General features: G+C 41.1%; 1 protein-coding gene across 2 annotated transcripts; it reads right to left on the bottom strand.

The window, feature by feature from the left end:
* Positions 1 to 1,974: 1,974 nt before the first annotated feature.
* On the bottom strand, positions 1,975 to 17,176 carry YTHDF1 (YTH N6-methyladenosine RNA binding protein F1). Of its 2 annotated transcripts, XM_066198631.1 has the most exons (5): positions 16,795 to 17,176; positions 16,362 to 16,386; positions 14,809 to 14,888; positions 9,424 to 10,950; positions 1,975 to 3,517 (listed from the first exon to the last, which is right to left on the bottom strand). In XM_066198631.1, exons 1-5 carry the CDS (start codon positions 16,819 to 16,821, stop codon positions 3,491 to 3,493), a joined length of 1,686 nt encoding a protein of 561 aa, XP_066054728.1. In that variant the 5' UTR covers positions 16,822 to 17,176; the 3' UTR covers positions 1,975 to 3,490. The 2 variants fall into 2 exon arrangements, with proteins under 2 accessions (XP_066054728.1, XP_066054727.1); XM_066198630.1 differs by lacking the exon at positions 1,975 to 3,517 and having other exon boundaries at positions 8,831 to 10,950.
* Positions 17,177 to 17,381: the final 205 nt, after the last annotated feature.

Below are 17,381 nucleotides of genomic sequence, written 5' to 3' on the forward strand. Positions count from 1 at the left end.
ACCATCTCTGCCTACATTTTTTTTTTTTTTTTTTAATGGCCACATCCATTGGAATTTCCATCCTCTCTGGCCAAATAAAATCCCTCATTACTAAAGAGGAAAAGCAAACCACTTACCCACTCCGTAGTGTACTGTGGTCAGTCTAATGCTTAGAAATAAACAGTGCTCTCTTTTTCACTGAGAGCTCACTAATACCCTTTGAGAAAATTCATAAATACCTTTAAGTTCTCCAAAGAAATACCAAGTATTTTGTGAAGAAAGACACCTTTGAATATCAACAGCAGTATAAATGGGGGGGGGGGGGGGGGGGGGGGGGGGAAGAAAGGAGAATTTTAAATTTTACATCCTCTATTTCCATCTCCCAAAAATGAGAAGTAAAAAATCAGTCTGGCCTTATGAGCACGATGTGTTATGGAAGAGAAGTCACCTTGAATTTCTGTCTGACTGTTTCTGCCCTCACATCTCAGTGTAGGTTTAACTTCACAGTTTTCTCTGCAAGTTCAAGTCACTTCCAGTGACAAACACAAACTCCATAAAGATTTAATTATTCAGTACTATTACTCTTGGTGTGACTACCCACAAACAAATAGGATTTTTCCCCTCGTGATGCATATTCACAGTTCAGGGCAGTGCAATGTGCCGCCATCACCAACCAGTAATTGAACCAGAGAAATAATTTAACTTTTTAATCAGCATTTGGTGCTGCCAGCTCCATTTGGCTTGAAAGTGAAAGGCAGCAGCACTACTGTCACACCCAAACTCCAGAAACATCAAGCAAAGCAACTCATTTTAAGGAGTGAGTTTAAGCAGCAATTGCAAAAGCACACAGGAACATTCCTTTAGAGCTATTACTTGGACTAAATAAAGAATAAGCAAGACTTGTGACATGAAGTTATTCTTCAAGAGACACTGGAAGAATGTTTCTTCCCCCTCACAGTGAAATGTGAACTCTGTGCAACACAAAAAGTGAGTCATCCCTTGGAATTGCAGTGGCAGGGGATTGAAAATCAGAAGGACCAGCAGGCAGCACTGCAGTGATCTGAGCACCCAACGCGCCTGTGATGAACAGGATTATTTTACCCACTGTTAAATCTTCTCCCACCTCTCTGATAGGGCTGTACAACACCGCAGTGTCAGTAACAAATCTCTTCTTACTGAAGCTGTTTTCTGCTGCCCACAAAGCCAGGCCGCTGAAACGCATCCTCATTTTAGTAAGTCAAACCAGTTTCAGCTGAAGGCTCCCAATTATTTTTTTCTTTTTAGAAAACATTTACAGAAGTCTATCAATATTTCACAACAAAGAGTGTTTAGATCTAAAAACAAACAAACAAAAAAAAACCAACAAAAGAAAAAAAAAACCCTTCAGTTGTGTAACTAACTTTTCTCTTGAGGGTCCAGATGCAGCAGTTCTTTTTGGCTCTAGAATCACCCGTGGAAGGAAGTGTTCTGATATGACAACTGAAACTAACAGCAGGTGCTTTTATTGGATGGCAACACGTTTATAAAATGCAAAATTGCTTCAATAAATCAGTTTTTAAAAATATATCAAAGCAAATTACTAGTTAGAGCTGGGAAACACAGCTAAGTGCTGGGAAAGAAACTGGTCAGAGCATTACTGGATTTGCGAAGTTCTTTCCTTATGCTGATGACCCAAGCCTGTGCTGCTGCCTCCTCAAGGACACAGCACAAGTTCCAGTCCTCTCCTCAGCTTCTCCACCATACAAGGAGAAAGAGAAGCACGAGTGACAACCACAGCACATGAATGCAGAGCCTCTGAGCAATGGGAATAGTCAAAGCAGCTTAAATGTCCATTGCAGAGCCCTGTGAAACCGTTCAGGTGTGCTGAGAGCAAACATCTGAGTTACTCAATCACACCACTTCTCAAGTTAGATTTAACTGAAGAGTCAGCATGAAGGGTGATTGGAACTGAGGAAGACAACTGAATGTGGGGAAAAAATGAAAATGACATCAAGCTTGCTAAATATGTATTGTTTATTAAGGCTTGTATTCTCCTAGAGGAAAAAGTTAATCTGATGCTGTCCATTACTCCTTACAGGCAGTAACAGTCCAGAGACAAGAGTTATACGTTCTAAATACAAGTCTAAATGATACAGATTAAACTTTATTTAAATTGGAGGTCCTTTTGGAGTAAATAGTATTCAGAAGATACTTGCTTTCTAATATAGTAAAAGATCCTCTACAATAAACACGTGCAGATTCAGTGTGCTAGAGCAGCGGACATGAGCACCATTTCCATGCTTAACTGGAACTCCAGTTGGTGACAGGTTCTCCGACGGTCCCCTCACTCCACAAAAACATGACAGCAAATTCAATTTCTTAAAACAGGTTTTTTTACTCATCCAACAGAAAAAAAAAAAAAAGTTAGACATACACACTGTCAATTTTAAACATCTGAGGCATAATCCATCATATTATCCGTACTATTAGTTCCTACGTTAAAGCTCAGCATTATTGGTATAAAAACTTTAAATGGCATTAGGATTTGGGGGGGGGGGGGGGAGGTTGGGAGAGAGTAATGAAGGGAAGGATTAAAAATGATCTGCAATTAACTAATAACACCTGAAAGCTGAAACAGGTTTAAACACATTGTTTAAAACCCCTGCAATGTCGATAGCATCACATTATTATTTAATTAAGCTACAAAAACCATAAAGCAGAATTATGGCTGAGAGAAAGCGTCTCGCTCACCCTCGGCAGGATGTGGAATAACAGATGCACACTGAAGCACTGGTTAACAGAATGTGAAAGGGAAATATTTTCCAGAGAAACAATTCCACTGACAATTTGATTTTCTACTAGACAGAAAAAACCAACATGGCGCATCAGCAGTTTTAAAAGAGTAATTGTACAGATAAATAAAGAGGCAGAGCAGCTGCACAAAGTGATCAGAAATTTAGGGTTCTTTTAATTTTAAAATTCTGAAGTGCAGTATCTTAGGAGTTGGTTTGTTGTTGTTTTGGTTTTTTTTTTTTTTAATGAGGAAAAAAAAAATCAATGCATGGTTTCTTACTTCTGCCATGAAGAAAAAGGGATTGGGAGGAGGATAAAGGAAGATTTGTCATGTATTCTCCATAATCTCTATATCTGGCTAGGAACATAATTCGTGCCAAAATAAAGTCTTTGGGAAGCACTGACACTTTAGTATGCTCATGTATAGGTCCACATTAGGTTAATATAACTGTTTACCAACTTAAAAAAATAAAAACAGACACACCTTTATTAATGATTTCTACAGAATTTTACATAGAAAAAAGATACAAATTAATGCAGATCCACTTGGGCAAAAATAAACTACAATGTACTTAAAGATGCAACAACTTAATTTCCCCTGCACGAGAAGATATATTGGAGCTGAAAGCTTTAGTTTGTCCTGATGCCAGGATACAGCACCAGTTATACTTAATTTTGTTTCTCATAGTCGAATTTAATATCAGTTCTAGTATATATATCAAACTGTATATGTTTATTCTTATTGTTTGTTTCGATTCTGACGTTCCTGCAAAGAGAAAAAAGTTAAGATTTTAGTCAAAAGAACAAGCATAGAGTTTTTAGTAGTTTAACAGTAACACTAATGTGATCCCAGGCAATTATACACTTAATGCTGCTACATTTTATAAATATATTGTTCATACCCAACAAACCCAAGGACTTGATAACAATGTTTTTAAATGCAGCCTCATGTGGGACATCTGGATGAATACCTGCAGGCACTTCAAGCCAAGGTCACAGAGGAAGGTATGAAATACCAACACTCCTAAGGAGAAACAGGATCTGCAATATTCTACTTTCTGGATTATTTTAGCTACTGCAGTAGTAGCACAACCAATATACGAGCAGAAAGGAGATGGCAGATTAGTGAACTCCACAGAACTGGTCTAATTTTGAAGCACCCAAATGACTTTGGAGTTTAGTCACATTCACTAAAGGCAGTAAAAAGGGATTTCAGCTGTCAAGAAATTCTGTCCCTAACTCTTCCTACTGGTTCAACTACTCTGGGAGGCACTGAGAAATACTTGGGGGTAAGAGATAAAAACAATAGATAGAAGTTTTGTGCTTCTACATAGCCTGATAAACCCAGCACAGCTGGACTGAACAACCCAAGCATGTCCCAAAGTGCCCCAGCACAGCAGCTGGGAGGGTCTTTGAGCCTTTTTCCAAAGTTTCTGCTAACCACAAATACTGAATAGGTCACCTGAGGGATAGAGCCTGCAGCTGAGCTCCCCACAGTGACCCCGTGCTCCCCCACAGGCCCTGAGCAGTGCCCAGCACCACAGGGCACTTCTTCACTCAGGGTTTCAGGAGCCCCACCAGTGCAGAGCATGCAGTGACAGCAGGACAGAAGCAGGCCGCTGTGTCTGTCCTGTGCATCCTGCAGCTGAGGCACCACTGCACACTGAACAGAAAGGGCTCAGCCTTCCCATCTTTGCTGCTCACAGTGCAGAACTGGCATGAAAAGACTGGACTCTGTACTTAAATGCATCAATATGGCACCAAATCCTATTCCAAATGAAACTGTGAACTAGCCCAAGCACCAACAATAGCCAAATCCTGAACTAACACCTTCAGATTTTGTTTTGTGGACACATTCTGTATAAAGTTCATCTCAGAATTGTTTCTGTTGTGATGTGAAGCTTGCTTGCAAATATATTAACCAATGTAAATGTAAATGTAACAGACTGCATTTGCTGCTTCAGCTGATCACAGCATAAAAATCAGAAGAGATTTTTAAAAACTGAATATACTGATTTCTGCCTCCAGGCCAAATATTAGTATTTCAATTTTCATAATAAAATTAAGTCAACAAAGTACAGAATAAATTATTAATCTATAACTTAAGACAGAAGTAAGAGATAGCGAAGTTGTTTTACCAAATCAACAAAACAAGTTGTGTAAAGTGGTAGGATTTATTATAATCTATATTCCTCCTGTCTTTTAACTCTCCACTATGACGAATTATCAATGAAAGCCATTCCTTAATGGCAGAGTGTCAGAACATTACATGTTGTTCTTAATAAAAAGCACTTAACTCTGCCTGACCTTTCAAAGAGAAGGTGGTTACAAAGTATCTAAAACTGAATCATATCAACTCCATTTTCAGGCTTCCAAAAAAAGTAGTTGTTTCATCCTATTTCCTACTTCCATTTCCAAGGTGGCACATCCCCTTTAGGGCCCTACCATGCTCAGGAGCCCAGCTCTTTCCCATTTCCACCTCAAGTAACTTATTTTCAGTTTTCTGTGTAGTCATCCATTGACCTCCCTAATTCCATTTATTTAGCAATGGTAGCTTTCCAGTCTCATGGACTAGCCCCACACAAAAAGAGGCAGGCTAGCACCTGAGACTCCCACATGATGTGCTCATGGCATTCAGAAACTCAGCTCAGACTCTGTAATTCTGTAAAAAATGCTCTCTACTGAGCAAGTTCCCAAGCAGTTCCTCCTACCTTGCTTTTTGCTTTCTCTCTTGGGGGCTAATCTGAGTCTTCCTCTTTACAAATGTCTGAAACCACATAAACTGATGCAACAATTCTTCGTGCTCTCGAGCATGGCTGCTTTCTAGAAGCTCTACCTCTCAAAGTCTCTTCCTCACTGCTACTTAGCACTACTGCAAGCAAGAACAAAGAGTTTTTTAAGCAGCTAAGAAAGCTGTGCTCATTTTGGTTCTGAAGATCCGGAGCCTTCAGTTTCTCTTCTCCAGTGGAACACTCTTGAGATCTCACAGGAGAGCTCCAGCTGCACACTTCTCCTTCAGGACACTAATCTGTGTGGTCTTCAGACACAGGGAAAGGAGGTTTCCACAAAACTCGCAGAGATTTCAATCTTGGAGACACTCATCCCTGTCAAACTTCTTTTCTCTTCACCTCAGGCTAAAGTAGCTTCAACTTTCCTACTAAACTTGGTTAAAGTCACTGGGATCAAAGCATTCATCTTCAGACAAAAAAATATATGTTTTTATCTCAGGAACATGGTATTAATCTTAAAACATGTTTTTTAACTAGAGCTTTGGAGGAAGGACAATATTCCTTTTAAGTTCTGTGACTGTGTTCACAGAAAGCTCATCACTGAGAGAAAGCACACAGTGCTAGGAGAAAATGAGTATTTCCAGGTGCCAACATGCACCAGCCAATGCTTTTCGGTATTTAATGACCTAAGGCAGAACTGGCAATTCTGGTGATTCAGGAGCTTTCTGAGACTCTGCAGCTCTGCCAACACAACACCAAGGTGCAGAGCTGAGTGCCTTGCCCGGATCAGAGACGACAGCACAGCAGCCCAGTGCAGGAACTGGGACCATCTGCTTTGGTGCAGATCTGGGAGCACGAGTCGCTGACAGCTCATCTGTCACCTGTACAGTACCAAGATCTGCAACAAGTTTGTCTTTACAAACTTTTAAGCTTTGGAAGACAACTTTGTTAAGGCTCTGATGTCATGCTTTTAGGGAATATTAATAACTAATGCCACATCACACTCTGTTTTCTTTTTTAAAAGAAGCTCGCTCACACATCACAACTTTTTTACAGTTTTCAGAGCTTTGATGACAGAAGTAGCTCTTTAAGGGCACTGCTGCAGCTCTGGAACTGACTGAAAAAGGCTGTGAGGGTCAGGTGAGAATTCATTGTTTTCCTATTTGCCACTCACTGTTTTGCAATTTCATTACAGACCCCCACACCCTTCTATCAGTCCCCTCCCAGGTTCTGGGTCACCAGGCTGGGTTTAAGTATTTCCCTGTGGCAATTCAAAAGCTGGACTTATATCCCAGCACAATAAAATCCTCTCTCAATTCTGCAGGGATACCTTCTTTCAGCAATGCTGCAAAGAGATGAATCTTTGGCACCTGGAAGAATTTAATCCAGCATTATACCTGCCAAAGCCTCACCTGAGGCTCCTACATCAGTTCACCTCAGCAGCACAAGCTGGAGCTGCCTCTGCACAGCAGCCATGGAAATGCTGGTTAGCAACAAACTGGAACCATCTAAAGAGCTTACCCTGCACAAATTACATTATTATTCTCTACTAAATATTTGCATATAAATGAAATTGTATCATTTAAGCTGTGTACAGCTTTTCAAGAATTGTGTCCCTCTGTAAACACAACAGCAGTGAAATGGAAGCACAAAATTTCAACGATTTTACAGCCAAACAAGAATATAATGAGTTAAACCCAGCAATCTGAAAACCAATTAAGGCACACACATATACAAACAACTATCTGAAAATGTCAATTAGGTCATAAGATACTTTAACTAGCAATAAGATTCTTCAAAAATTACTGTCATAGGAGGATTAACTTTGTTAACAGGAAAGTTTGAATTTCAACAGCACAAACTTCTTAACAAGGACTTTTGGTGTGTATACATATTGCAAAAAAACAAACTTTTCTAGTAATCAGCTGGACTTCTAAAATTCATTTTGTCAATAAAGGGGAAAAATAGTGACTTTCCAGGCAAGTTTTTTAGAGTGCAACCTAACAAGCAGCATCTTATTTTTCATCCCTTCACTGCTGCTCTGCTTTAGCACTCTAGCAGTATTATCTTCCTCAGTGTACTTTGGTGTCCCATTTCCTAAGCTATTTAGAGGAATCTTAGAAATATTAAATTAGACTTCATAGTTTATTTTGTGAATGTGTAATACAGGCCAGAGCCTCTGCTTTAAATGAGGAAAGAAAATGTATCATTTTGAAAAATTGATCCTGTTATAAATAAAGCAGACCTGGGTAAGAATATTTTTGAGCAAATAGTGGGAATTAGTTGTGTTCATTAAATCAACCCAAAATGAGCTCAGCTCAATAGTCAAACACCAGCCCTCTGAGATCCTCCAAAGCACAGGAATTCTGGTGTTTGTGCCACCATTGGGATCTTGCTCAGGCCAGGGAGTTATCTGTGCAAGAGCAGATCTGTTATCACTTTCCCTGTGCTCCCACTTCTGAAACACCCACAGTTCTCCCCTCCAGCCTTGGCAGCAGAGTACAGGGAGGCAGAATTAAACCCCGCAAGCAATCCCACCCCACTACAGCACAAACACCGGACAGAGGAACCCACGCTGCCTCACTCTGCCAAGACTCTCTCCTACATGAGGGAACACCTCTCTAAGACACAGGCTGCATTAAATATTGAATTGCTAATTACCTACAGAAGGAAGGAAGTGTTCAAGTAAAGCCCTTTAGGTTTTACCTTGTGGAACCCCACAGGGAATAGACAAGAAAAACTTGCAATTTTAAGCTGTCCTTCCCTGCTGTGCTGAGATCAGCTGTGCACATCTATCATGGCCAGGAAAAGTACAGCCACAAAGTTTTAAAGACACTGAACTCCTTTTCTCACATAATTTAAGGGTAAAATCCATGAAAAGAGTTTGAAGCTATTTATCTACACTTTTAAATGGCAATAAAAACTTTTAAACGGCAATTTTAAACTTTAAGCTGCAGGAACATGCATTAAGTCTTTACTTTAAAAACATCTTAAAAACAAGTGTGAGCTATCCTAAACTAAACTAGCCTGTCAATACAAATGCTGTATTTACAATGCTATACAAAAAAAGGTCTCGGAAACACTATCAACACCAAGCAAATTGAAGTGTTACTTCAGTAGCAACTACACGTCCTGACGCCTGTTATTTTGTCAGGTCATTACTTCTAGACTGCCTAATTAGAGAAAGGCATTCCTGAAACTGAGGCCCTGGGATGGAGAGGGACAGAGATCCCTTGTGACAGACTTAGAGTCATGGAAGCGCATGGAAAGTTTTAGTACACTCTCCCAAGTTACAGCCCAGACTTGTCTCACTACATCTCCACTCAAAACTTCAAGAATTAGTAGACAGATTAAACCTGGGAACTGAAAACCTTTATTTATCCAAATAATACAGGTGACTTCAGCAGCATAAATGCACTCTTTCTAGCACTATTCCAGCAATATTGTGCAACTCTTTCTTTTCCAGAGAGATAAACTGAATAAACAAAATCAGGTTTCTTATTCTTAAAGGTGATGTACAAATTTCAAATACCAATACAGGTATCAATTTTGATAGCCCAGTTGCAGTCAAACACTGTTAAAACACCTCATATTTAAGGCAAAAAACTTAAGTGACAATCACTGGCAGAACCCAACTCTGAAACAGAAACTATTTACTATTAACCATTTTAAGATAAAAAAAATAAATCAAACTCCAATAAACTGGACATAAAGTCCTTTACCCGTATTACTGCTTAGCTTTCTGCTTTGAAACTCATTGACTTGTGAAACTTTCACAAAGAAATAAGCATCAGCTTTGTGTTGTTAAAACACACAAGAAACCATGAAGTTGAGATGTACTAAAAACATTTTGAATTCCTACTTACATTTTTTCCACCATAGCAGCCTTCACATTTCATTTTCCCCATATCTGTGTATAAAATAAATTTTTTAATAAGTTTACCTTCCGCACCACCTCCTCCTCTTCCTGGCGCTTTTCATAATGAGAAAAGTCATCAAAGATGGAGGTCGTGTGCTTGTAAGTAGCAATAATTTTAAGCACTTGTTTTGCTTTTTCTAAGGGCACCTCCTGTGTGTCACGGGAGTTTGTAACGGGTTTGTTGTCATTGTTCTCCAGCCTGATGTGTCTCAGTTGGTTGTTGGGCACATCCTTCACAAAGATCCACTTGACATCAAATTTCCCCTTCCACTTGTCCTGAGACCAGACACCTGCACTGGTGCCATAGTCCACAGGTGATTTCATCTCTGCCACTCCACAGAAGTGTCCACTGCCATTGACACTGAACAGCAGGTACACGGGGCCCTTGCTGTTCATGGAGCGGAAGGCGCTGTCCAGGCGTTTGTTGCCGTGTTCTGTACTACACCAAATGGAATATTTAATGGAACGATGAATATCATCCTCAGAATAGCTCTTGATTATGAACACACGTCCATTTTTAAGGTTCCACTCGAAATCTTTAGGGTTATAGCTGTGAGCAGCTTTCAGTTTTTCAAGGACAGGATGGGACTCAGCGCTGGGAACGGGGTTGGGCTGGGTGCTGCCAGCTGAGTTGGTGTCGGTCCCAGTTCCACCGCTTTGGCCAAAAGCTGCGTTTCTGTTGCGAGGAGCTACCCAGCGGTTCTGGGGCGGCTGCTGAGGGGTCTGATACTGTGGCTGAGTCAATGGAGGAGGCTGAGCTGGAACAGGCTGAACAATTGGTTGCTGTGGTTGTGGGACCGACTGAGGAGAGGGTATCTGTTGGGGGGCAGGAACTTTTGCCACAGGACCCTTATTGTCCCAAGTACCTATGTCCATATTATGCTTTATAGGGGGAGGAGGCAACGCTCCTCCGATTACAGGTCCAGTTTTTGTTTTCATTTTAGGCTGTGGTTTTGCAGGCTTGCTGGCAATAGCAGCCCAAGAGGTTGGTTTAGATACTGGCAAGTTTACATTAGATCCACCATTCCCAGAGAGGGCACCTGTCATCCCGGCACTGTTAACAACAGAACCTACTGTTTTCACTGCAGAGGTTGTAACATCTCCACCAATCTTAAGTCCAACCATTCCCTGTTCAATACTGTTCATTCCAGGAGCTTTATTTAATGTATCATTATGAAATCCTGTTTGTCCATCCACAATGGTACCCCCCAGGGAACTGGGTGGGTAGCTGTAACTGCTCCCATATGCTGAGCTTTGCGTCTGCTGTCCTTGGGATCCACTTGTTCCCCAGGCTGAGAAGGCAGGATTTTCAGGGAAAAAGTTAAACCGGTGTTGGTAGATGTTATTTCCCAGACCCCCAGGCTGTCCAAAAACGGCATCGTGCATAAAATGATGATCCCCATTACTGAGCTGTCCATAGGTGGTGAGATAAGGGATAGGAGGATCTCCTCCTGTAGACCATGGTGCTTCACTGAGAGAATAGGGGAACCCAATAGATGGTGGATAATAACTGGACAGATAAGGATCAGTCATTGATGGATAGCTACTGTTCTGTTAAAGAGAAAAAACAGTCACCAGATAAATAAACCCTTCATTTATATATAGCCACAACACCAAACAGAAAAGAACACTAGAGACGAGGTAATGTAATTTCTAATGACAGATCTTAGTGCACACTCCAAGAAGGATTCAGGACTAAAATGAAGTATCTGGGCATTTACAATACCCCAGGACTAGGGGCTGACATTGAGGTTAGGACTTGAGATTTGGAACCCATGTAATCTTACTTACACTACTAAGGTTATTTAGTAGCCAACATCCCAAATTATTGCAAGAACATATCAAACTATATTTTGTAGCTCACAGGAGCAAGGATATTTAGCATTTCTAGACTGCTACATGGAAGAAGCTTTAGACTAAATTACCCTAACATGACAACACATCTAACATGCTGTTACAATCCTCATTATGGAGTTGTTTTGAGGTGCCTACAGTCTCCCACAAAAAAACCACACCTCAAGCACTAGAACACGCACAGGCTGCTTCTGACACACGTGCCAAGTCTGCCACAGGTAAAAGATACAAACTGACATTGGAGGGCCTGGTGCACCAGAGACAAATCCAGGCCAAGATGGCACATGACACCACAGGCCATCCGAACTCTTGGAGAAAGAGTTCCTTCCCAGCCTTTTGCATCAGTCTTTCCCTCCCTCAGTAGTAAAGCTCCAACTGTGCAGGAGTGTTCCTGACTGTCCTTCCAAACAGGACATCTCACCCACTCATGAAATAAGAGACCAAACATTTATAAACCAGCAGAAATTTCCTCCCCTTCAACTGTTTCTTATACCAAGCTGAGAAGCTTTTCCTCTCACTAACACTTTGCTGGCACCTGATTCTGAAGCATTCCATATGATTGTTGTATTCAACAATGCAAAAGAACAAAGCCAGGATGTTCTAAAGTGGGTTTTATTCCTCTTCAAATCAATTTGAAGCACATACATTGGAGACCTTCCAAAGTGACACTCCAACAGTAATTACCAGAGAGGGGGTGGGAAGGTCAACATCTCCTGTTAATGAGTCAAACAGGAGCTCGCCTTTCCTTACTCATAAAGGCCATTTTAAGAAGAGGAACTCTTCTTTCAAACTGCTAGATTTCAAACTTGAAAAGAAAAATGGATCTGCAAAATCAGGAAATCTGCACCAGAACTCCAGCCATTTTTCCAAAAAATTTATTATTTCTCAGCTTTCAAAACAAACAAACAAAAAATTAATAAAATCCCCTCCTTGCTGAAGATAAGCCTAATATCCAACTCATACAGAATCATTTTTACTGCTCATTTTTTAATGATCTCTTTTCCATGACACCCCAGAGTAATTCAATACCCTTATGTTTCATACACAGAATTATACCACAATCTGCCTCCAAGACTTCCACACAGTACTACAAAACACTTCAGAGATTGAAACAGTCTAAATCCAATGTTACTGATTCAAAAGAAATTATCTCCGCCACTGTTCAAGCTGCCTTTATTTACAAATTCCATCACTAACAAGAGGTACAGAAATCACCTTCCTATGAGATGATCCTCTAACACACATTGTTTTCTGAGCCTCCCAAGCTAGCGTAATCAATATTTAGCATAAACCCTCCACTTTTTTCTGAAAGACTTTGACACTGCTGAGTGTTATATTTTAAAGTGTTAATTTAAGAAAAAATTAAAACCAAATGCAGATGAAAGGGAGGAGATATAAGTAGTTCTCTGAGATACTTATGTTCATGTATTCTGCAAGTTTAGATTTTAAGACCAAAAAGAGTAAACCTGGAGAAAAGCAAGTGTTTTGTCTCAGAAATATTTAGGCTAAGGGATTTTAGACAATTCCTGCAGCTGTCATCGCTTCACAAAGTCTCCACAAGGATTCTAAGAAGATTAAAGGAAAGTTTCAGCAGCCATCCTTACCAAACATTCCATCTATTTTGACTGGCTTTATGCCAGAGTGTGTAAAAGAAACCCTGACAGAAGTTCTTCCCTGCAACAGCAGAACAGTTTATTTCAATAAACTCATCCTCGACTTTTCTGCACCCTTCTGGTTTGTTTTTTTATTAAAAACCCCCAAACAAAACCAACTCAACCCTTCTGTCAATTAGGAAAAAATCTCCTTTCCCCCAAAATATGCTACTTGCCGGTGATTCCCTGTTCCATAGGAATAATCTCTTGGTTCTGAATGACTTCACAGGAGGATGATTTTCTTGCTGAGTGTAAATCTTGCAAATCTGTATAAAAGGGTCTACTTGACTCTGTTCCTTCTGCTCTTGGAAGTACTTTTAATACAACATTACTAACCTACATTTGATTTTTGATGTCAAATATATTATTGTATCATCTGGGGCTTAAATTTTTAAAGTTTTTTTAAAATATCCCATTGATTTAAAATCATTTTTTAAGTCATTTATACTTTCCAGTAGTTTTCAACGGCTGAATAAATCTGGATAAGTGGATAATAAGGCTTTGTTCACCAACGTGGTTGTCTTCAGCACAAAATCTCACAGTCCTAATTAATGCTACTGTCACTTGCCACTTAAAATTGGAAGAGGACCTACACAATTGTTTCTTGTGCCATGCCAATTTTTCACTGCAGCATAAATAAATTGGTCAATGGGGCTACACTTTCACAAAGAAAACTTTTATTATAATTATGAAAATTCTAACAGCCATGGCAATTTTTCTATTTAATTCTAATAATTTGGTTTGTTGACAGCAAAGAGAAATTTCCTAGACTAAAACTGTAAGAGATGGGTCTATTTTTTTCTGTGAACATTCAATGTATTTCACAGTTTAGTTTTAAGTAATTAATAATTACAAACAGATGCGATGAAGCACAATTTTAAAAAAACCAGAGGGATGTGAAAACTTCAATTTCTTTTATAATTAATTTTGCGCTAAAAATTAGGATTTTACTTCTTTTTTTGCCCACAAAGGCATTGCTACCTTCCACCACATGCGGAAGAACTCCAAAAGAAGGAATGCCTCCCATTAAATTAAGTCTGGAGAACATGTCTATGCTGCAAGCAAACTCAGTGATGTCATCAATATTAACATTGACAGCCGACAGCTTTGGGCTGAATTATAAATTTCCTTTTTAAAATGTAACACTTAATCTTCCCATCATGTACTTCTGGTGTTTCTCTCTGAGATGGTGTTCCATACTTGTGAATGAAAACTTTCTGCTTCTCCAGTTTCTCTACATTTTGTTCCCTTTGACGATCTGAATGTGAAGTCAAAAATTACTTCAGAGTATTCTTTCAGTTGTAATGTATTTTAGTTGTGGATGTTGATTTAACGCACATTACAACGAGAGTTTACATTACAGTAAATGTAATGTAAACTTAAGTAACACATCTTTAATTCTTAAAATGTATCAGAGGACATGAAAGAAAAAACAACATTTGCTGAAGTGCAAAAAATGGGACAACTTTGCAAAGTACCTAGAGAGCATCCAACCCAAATCTCACCTACATTAATGTCTATGATTCTATAAATAACAGAAATCAGGAGAGTCCAAAAGCAGGATTTTCTGACTCCCACAAGCAACTCATCTTTCAAAGAACTGTCAGATCAGCCTGTCCCAGTCCAGCCACACCAATAACCTGCAAGGGGAGGAGGAATCAGCTCCAGCTCCTTGGAGCATTAACTTCATTTTCACTTGTGGCCATCTGGAGATGCAGAGTAATATTAGCTTTGGGAACACAAATGCTGCTTGTATCACCAAGTAACACAATATGCTGTCATTTCTTTTTCCATTTCTATTTAAGGCATTTGCTCCCTCCACACAATCCTATGAATGGAGTGCCAACAGCATGCCTAAGGAGGAAAAAAAAAAAAAAAAAAACTAAGTTAAAAATACACTAACCTGATTTGACTGCCCGGAAAGGTAAGGTTCAAAATCGTTGTCATGAACTGTGTCCTTCTGATGTAATGAACCATTTTGTACTACAAAAAAAGGATTACAGCACATTATAACACCAACAGCAGCATTGCAGGAATGATGTTCCACCCTAATGCTACTTTAGGAAAAGCCATGTTTCTTCTGCAAATCAGGAAGACTCATAAAAAGACCAAAGGATGACATTTCCCACCCCCCCCAGATAGTTTCTCTTTATATTACTGCTTATAAAACAAAGTTTGAGTAATTTTTTTTAAAAATAGTAATTAAAAATTCTACAGCTGAGAGTGAGTAAACAACTCATGTGAATTAACACTAAACAAGAAATCATTATTGAGAACAATTTTGAGGGGGGAAAAAAAAAAGATTGGGAAACAACATCTATTGTTCTGGCCCATAATTAGAACACACAAACTCACAGTTCTCCCAGCGTGTGTTATTCACTGCTTAAGCTGCCTAAAATAAGATGAGCTGAGGTTACATTTACTCATGAAATGAAGACTGCTAAGTGCTTTGGTATCCTGATATTTTCAGGAAAAACTTAAGTTTCAACGTTCTCATCTGTAAAATAAAGATATCTGCCATAAAGTCCTACTTCAGCATAAAAGAATGTCTGATAAGCATTCAAAACCCATTACTGAATGATATACAAACCCAAAGTGGCTATTAGGCCCCTTCAAATAATTTCCTGTTTGCTTTAAATTGGTGAAATAGACGGTGCTATAGCTGCTGTATTTACCTGTTTCATAGAACAGCTGAACTAAATACAATACTACACCAAATAAAGTGTTTAGCAAACCAGTTTGGGGATTTGGCAGAATATTTCTACAAAGTTTGCCAGGGGGAGTAGAGGTAAAAGAGTTTTTACAAACACAGGGAAGGTGTTTCTTCAACTAGAAGGAGCTGGATTTTCAAGGCAGGTTAAAACACATCAAAAAACATTTATGAGTTTGATATTATTACTTACTAAGTGTTAACAGTTACATACTTGTTAGCAATCACGGTAAGAATAAAGTATTTTTTAGATGACTTGTTTTTAAGTTTAATTCCAAAGGAAGCAGAAGCGTTATAAAAATGTCCATTATCTCACCAGAAGTTAAGCATCTTTTAAGTTCCCTAAATTATTAAGTTTATGGGCTTAAGCAAATTCCTCAGCCAAGCGCAGAGCAACAACAAAATTGCATTCACAGAGCGTGCAAAAGCAGGTAAAAATACATATATTGTACACGGATATTCTTGTGACTTTATGTAGCTACCTGCTTCATCTTAAACGAGGAGAATTATTTAGTAGCAACACACAGTCCTTCCCACAGCAAATGCAGCAGCACTAAGTGGGATGCAGGCAAGCCCGGATGAATGGCAGCCGATGTTATTTTTGAAACAAAGCATACATTCCCTCATTCCCAGATTATTTTCCACGCAGAGTAACAGCGATACATTTCTGCTCACCTACGGGTACCTGTGTAACTGATCTGCTACAGTAACAATTTAAGCGACCAGATCACAGCGTGATTTCTCACCTTTATTATCCTGTCCTTTCGGTCTCTGGGAAGCCACAGCACGTGATTATGAAAAGAAAAAAAAAAAAAAAAAAAGAAAGAAAGAAAAGGGAAATAAAAAGTTAATTTTAGAAAAACGCTTATATTATCACAGGCACTGCAAACTCCACAGTTTCTGAGGGCGGTGAAGACTTATAAAAATAGCCCGCAGCATCCCAAGGTTTGTTTGGACCGGGCTTGGAGCAGCGTGTTCCACGTATCACTCGGCACCGGCCTTCCTGAGAAATGGCCCCGGCTCCGCGGAGGAGGCGGGAACGCGCTGTGCCCACGGGGGAAGTTCAGGGGAACGATGGAGGTCTAGAGCAGCCGAGGGGGAGAAGAAAAGCCTCGCGGGGCCTACCAGCCGCAGGCCCGGGAATCCCCCCGCCCACGGGCCGCCTCGCCGCTCACTTACCTGAGGGTCAACGCTTGTGGCAGACATAATTCATGCACAGGGCCGCCGTGGTTCAGCAGAGAGCGCCGGGGGAGACGAGGCAGGGCCGCTCGGCGCGGCGCGGAGCTCCGGGGCCTGGCGGAGGGGCGGCGGCGGCGGCGCCTCCTCTCCCCTCAGGCGGCGGCCGGGCGGGGAAGGGGCCGGGGCCGAGGGGGAGGGAAAGGGGCCGCCTGGCGCCTCCTCGGGGCTCCTCCTCAAGGGACGGCGGTGCAGGCGGCGGTGGCGCGGCTCGGCCGTGGCGCTGCCGGTGCCGGTGGCGGGCCCGGTCTCTCACATGCCCGCGGGCCGGGCCTGGGGCCGCAGCGAGCGGGGCAGCGGCGGCCGCCGACTCCAATGGCGGCGGGCGCCGGGCTGCGGTGACGTCAGCGCCGAGCGCGCGCGGGGCGCGCCGGGAGCGCACGGGGCGGGCGGCGGGGGAAAGGCGCGCGGGGCGGCGGCGCCTGCTGCGCGTGCGCGGGAGCGCTGAGGGGGCTGAGGGGGGCCGGGGGCGCATGGCGGGCGCCGCGCCGCCCCGCCGCCCGACACTGCCCTGCTCGGCCTGGGGAACG

This window comes from Chamaea fasciata, unplaced genomic scaffold (genome assembly GCF_029207755.1).
Source record: "Chamaea fasciata isolate MVZ Bird 193981 ecotype frontalis unplaced genomic scaffold, bChaFas1.0.hap1 SCAF_17, whole genome shotgun sequence".
Classification (NCBI taxonomy): Eukaryota; Metazoa; Chordata; class Aves; order Passeriformes; family Sylviidae; genus Chamaea; species Chamaea fasciata.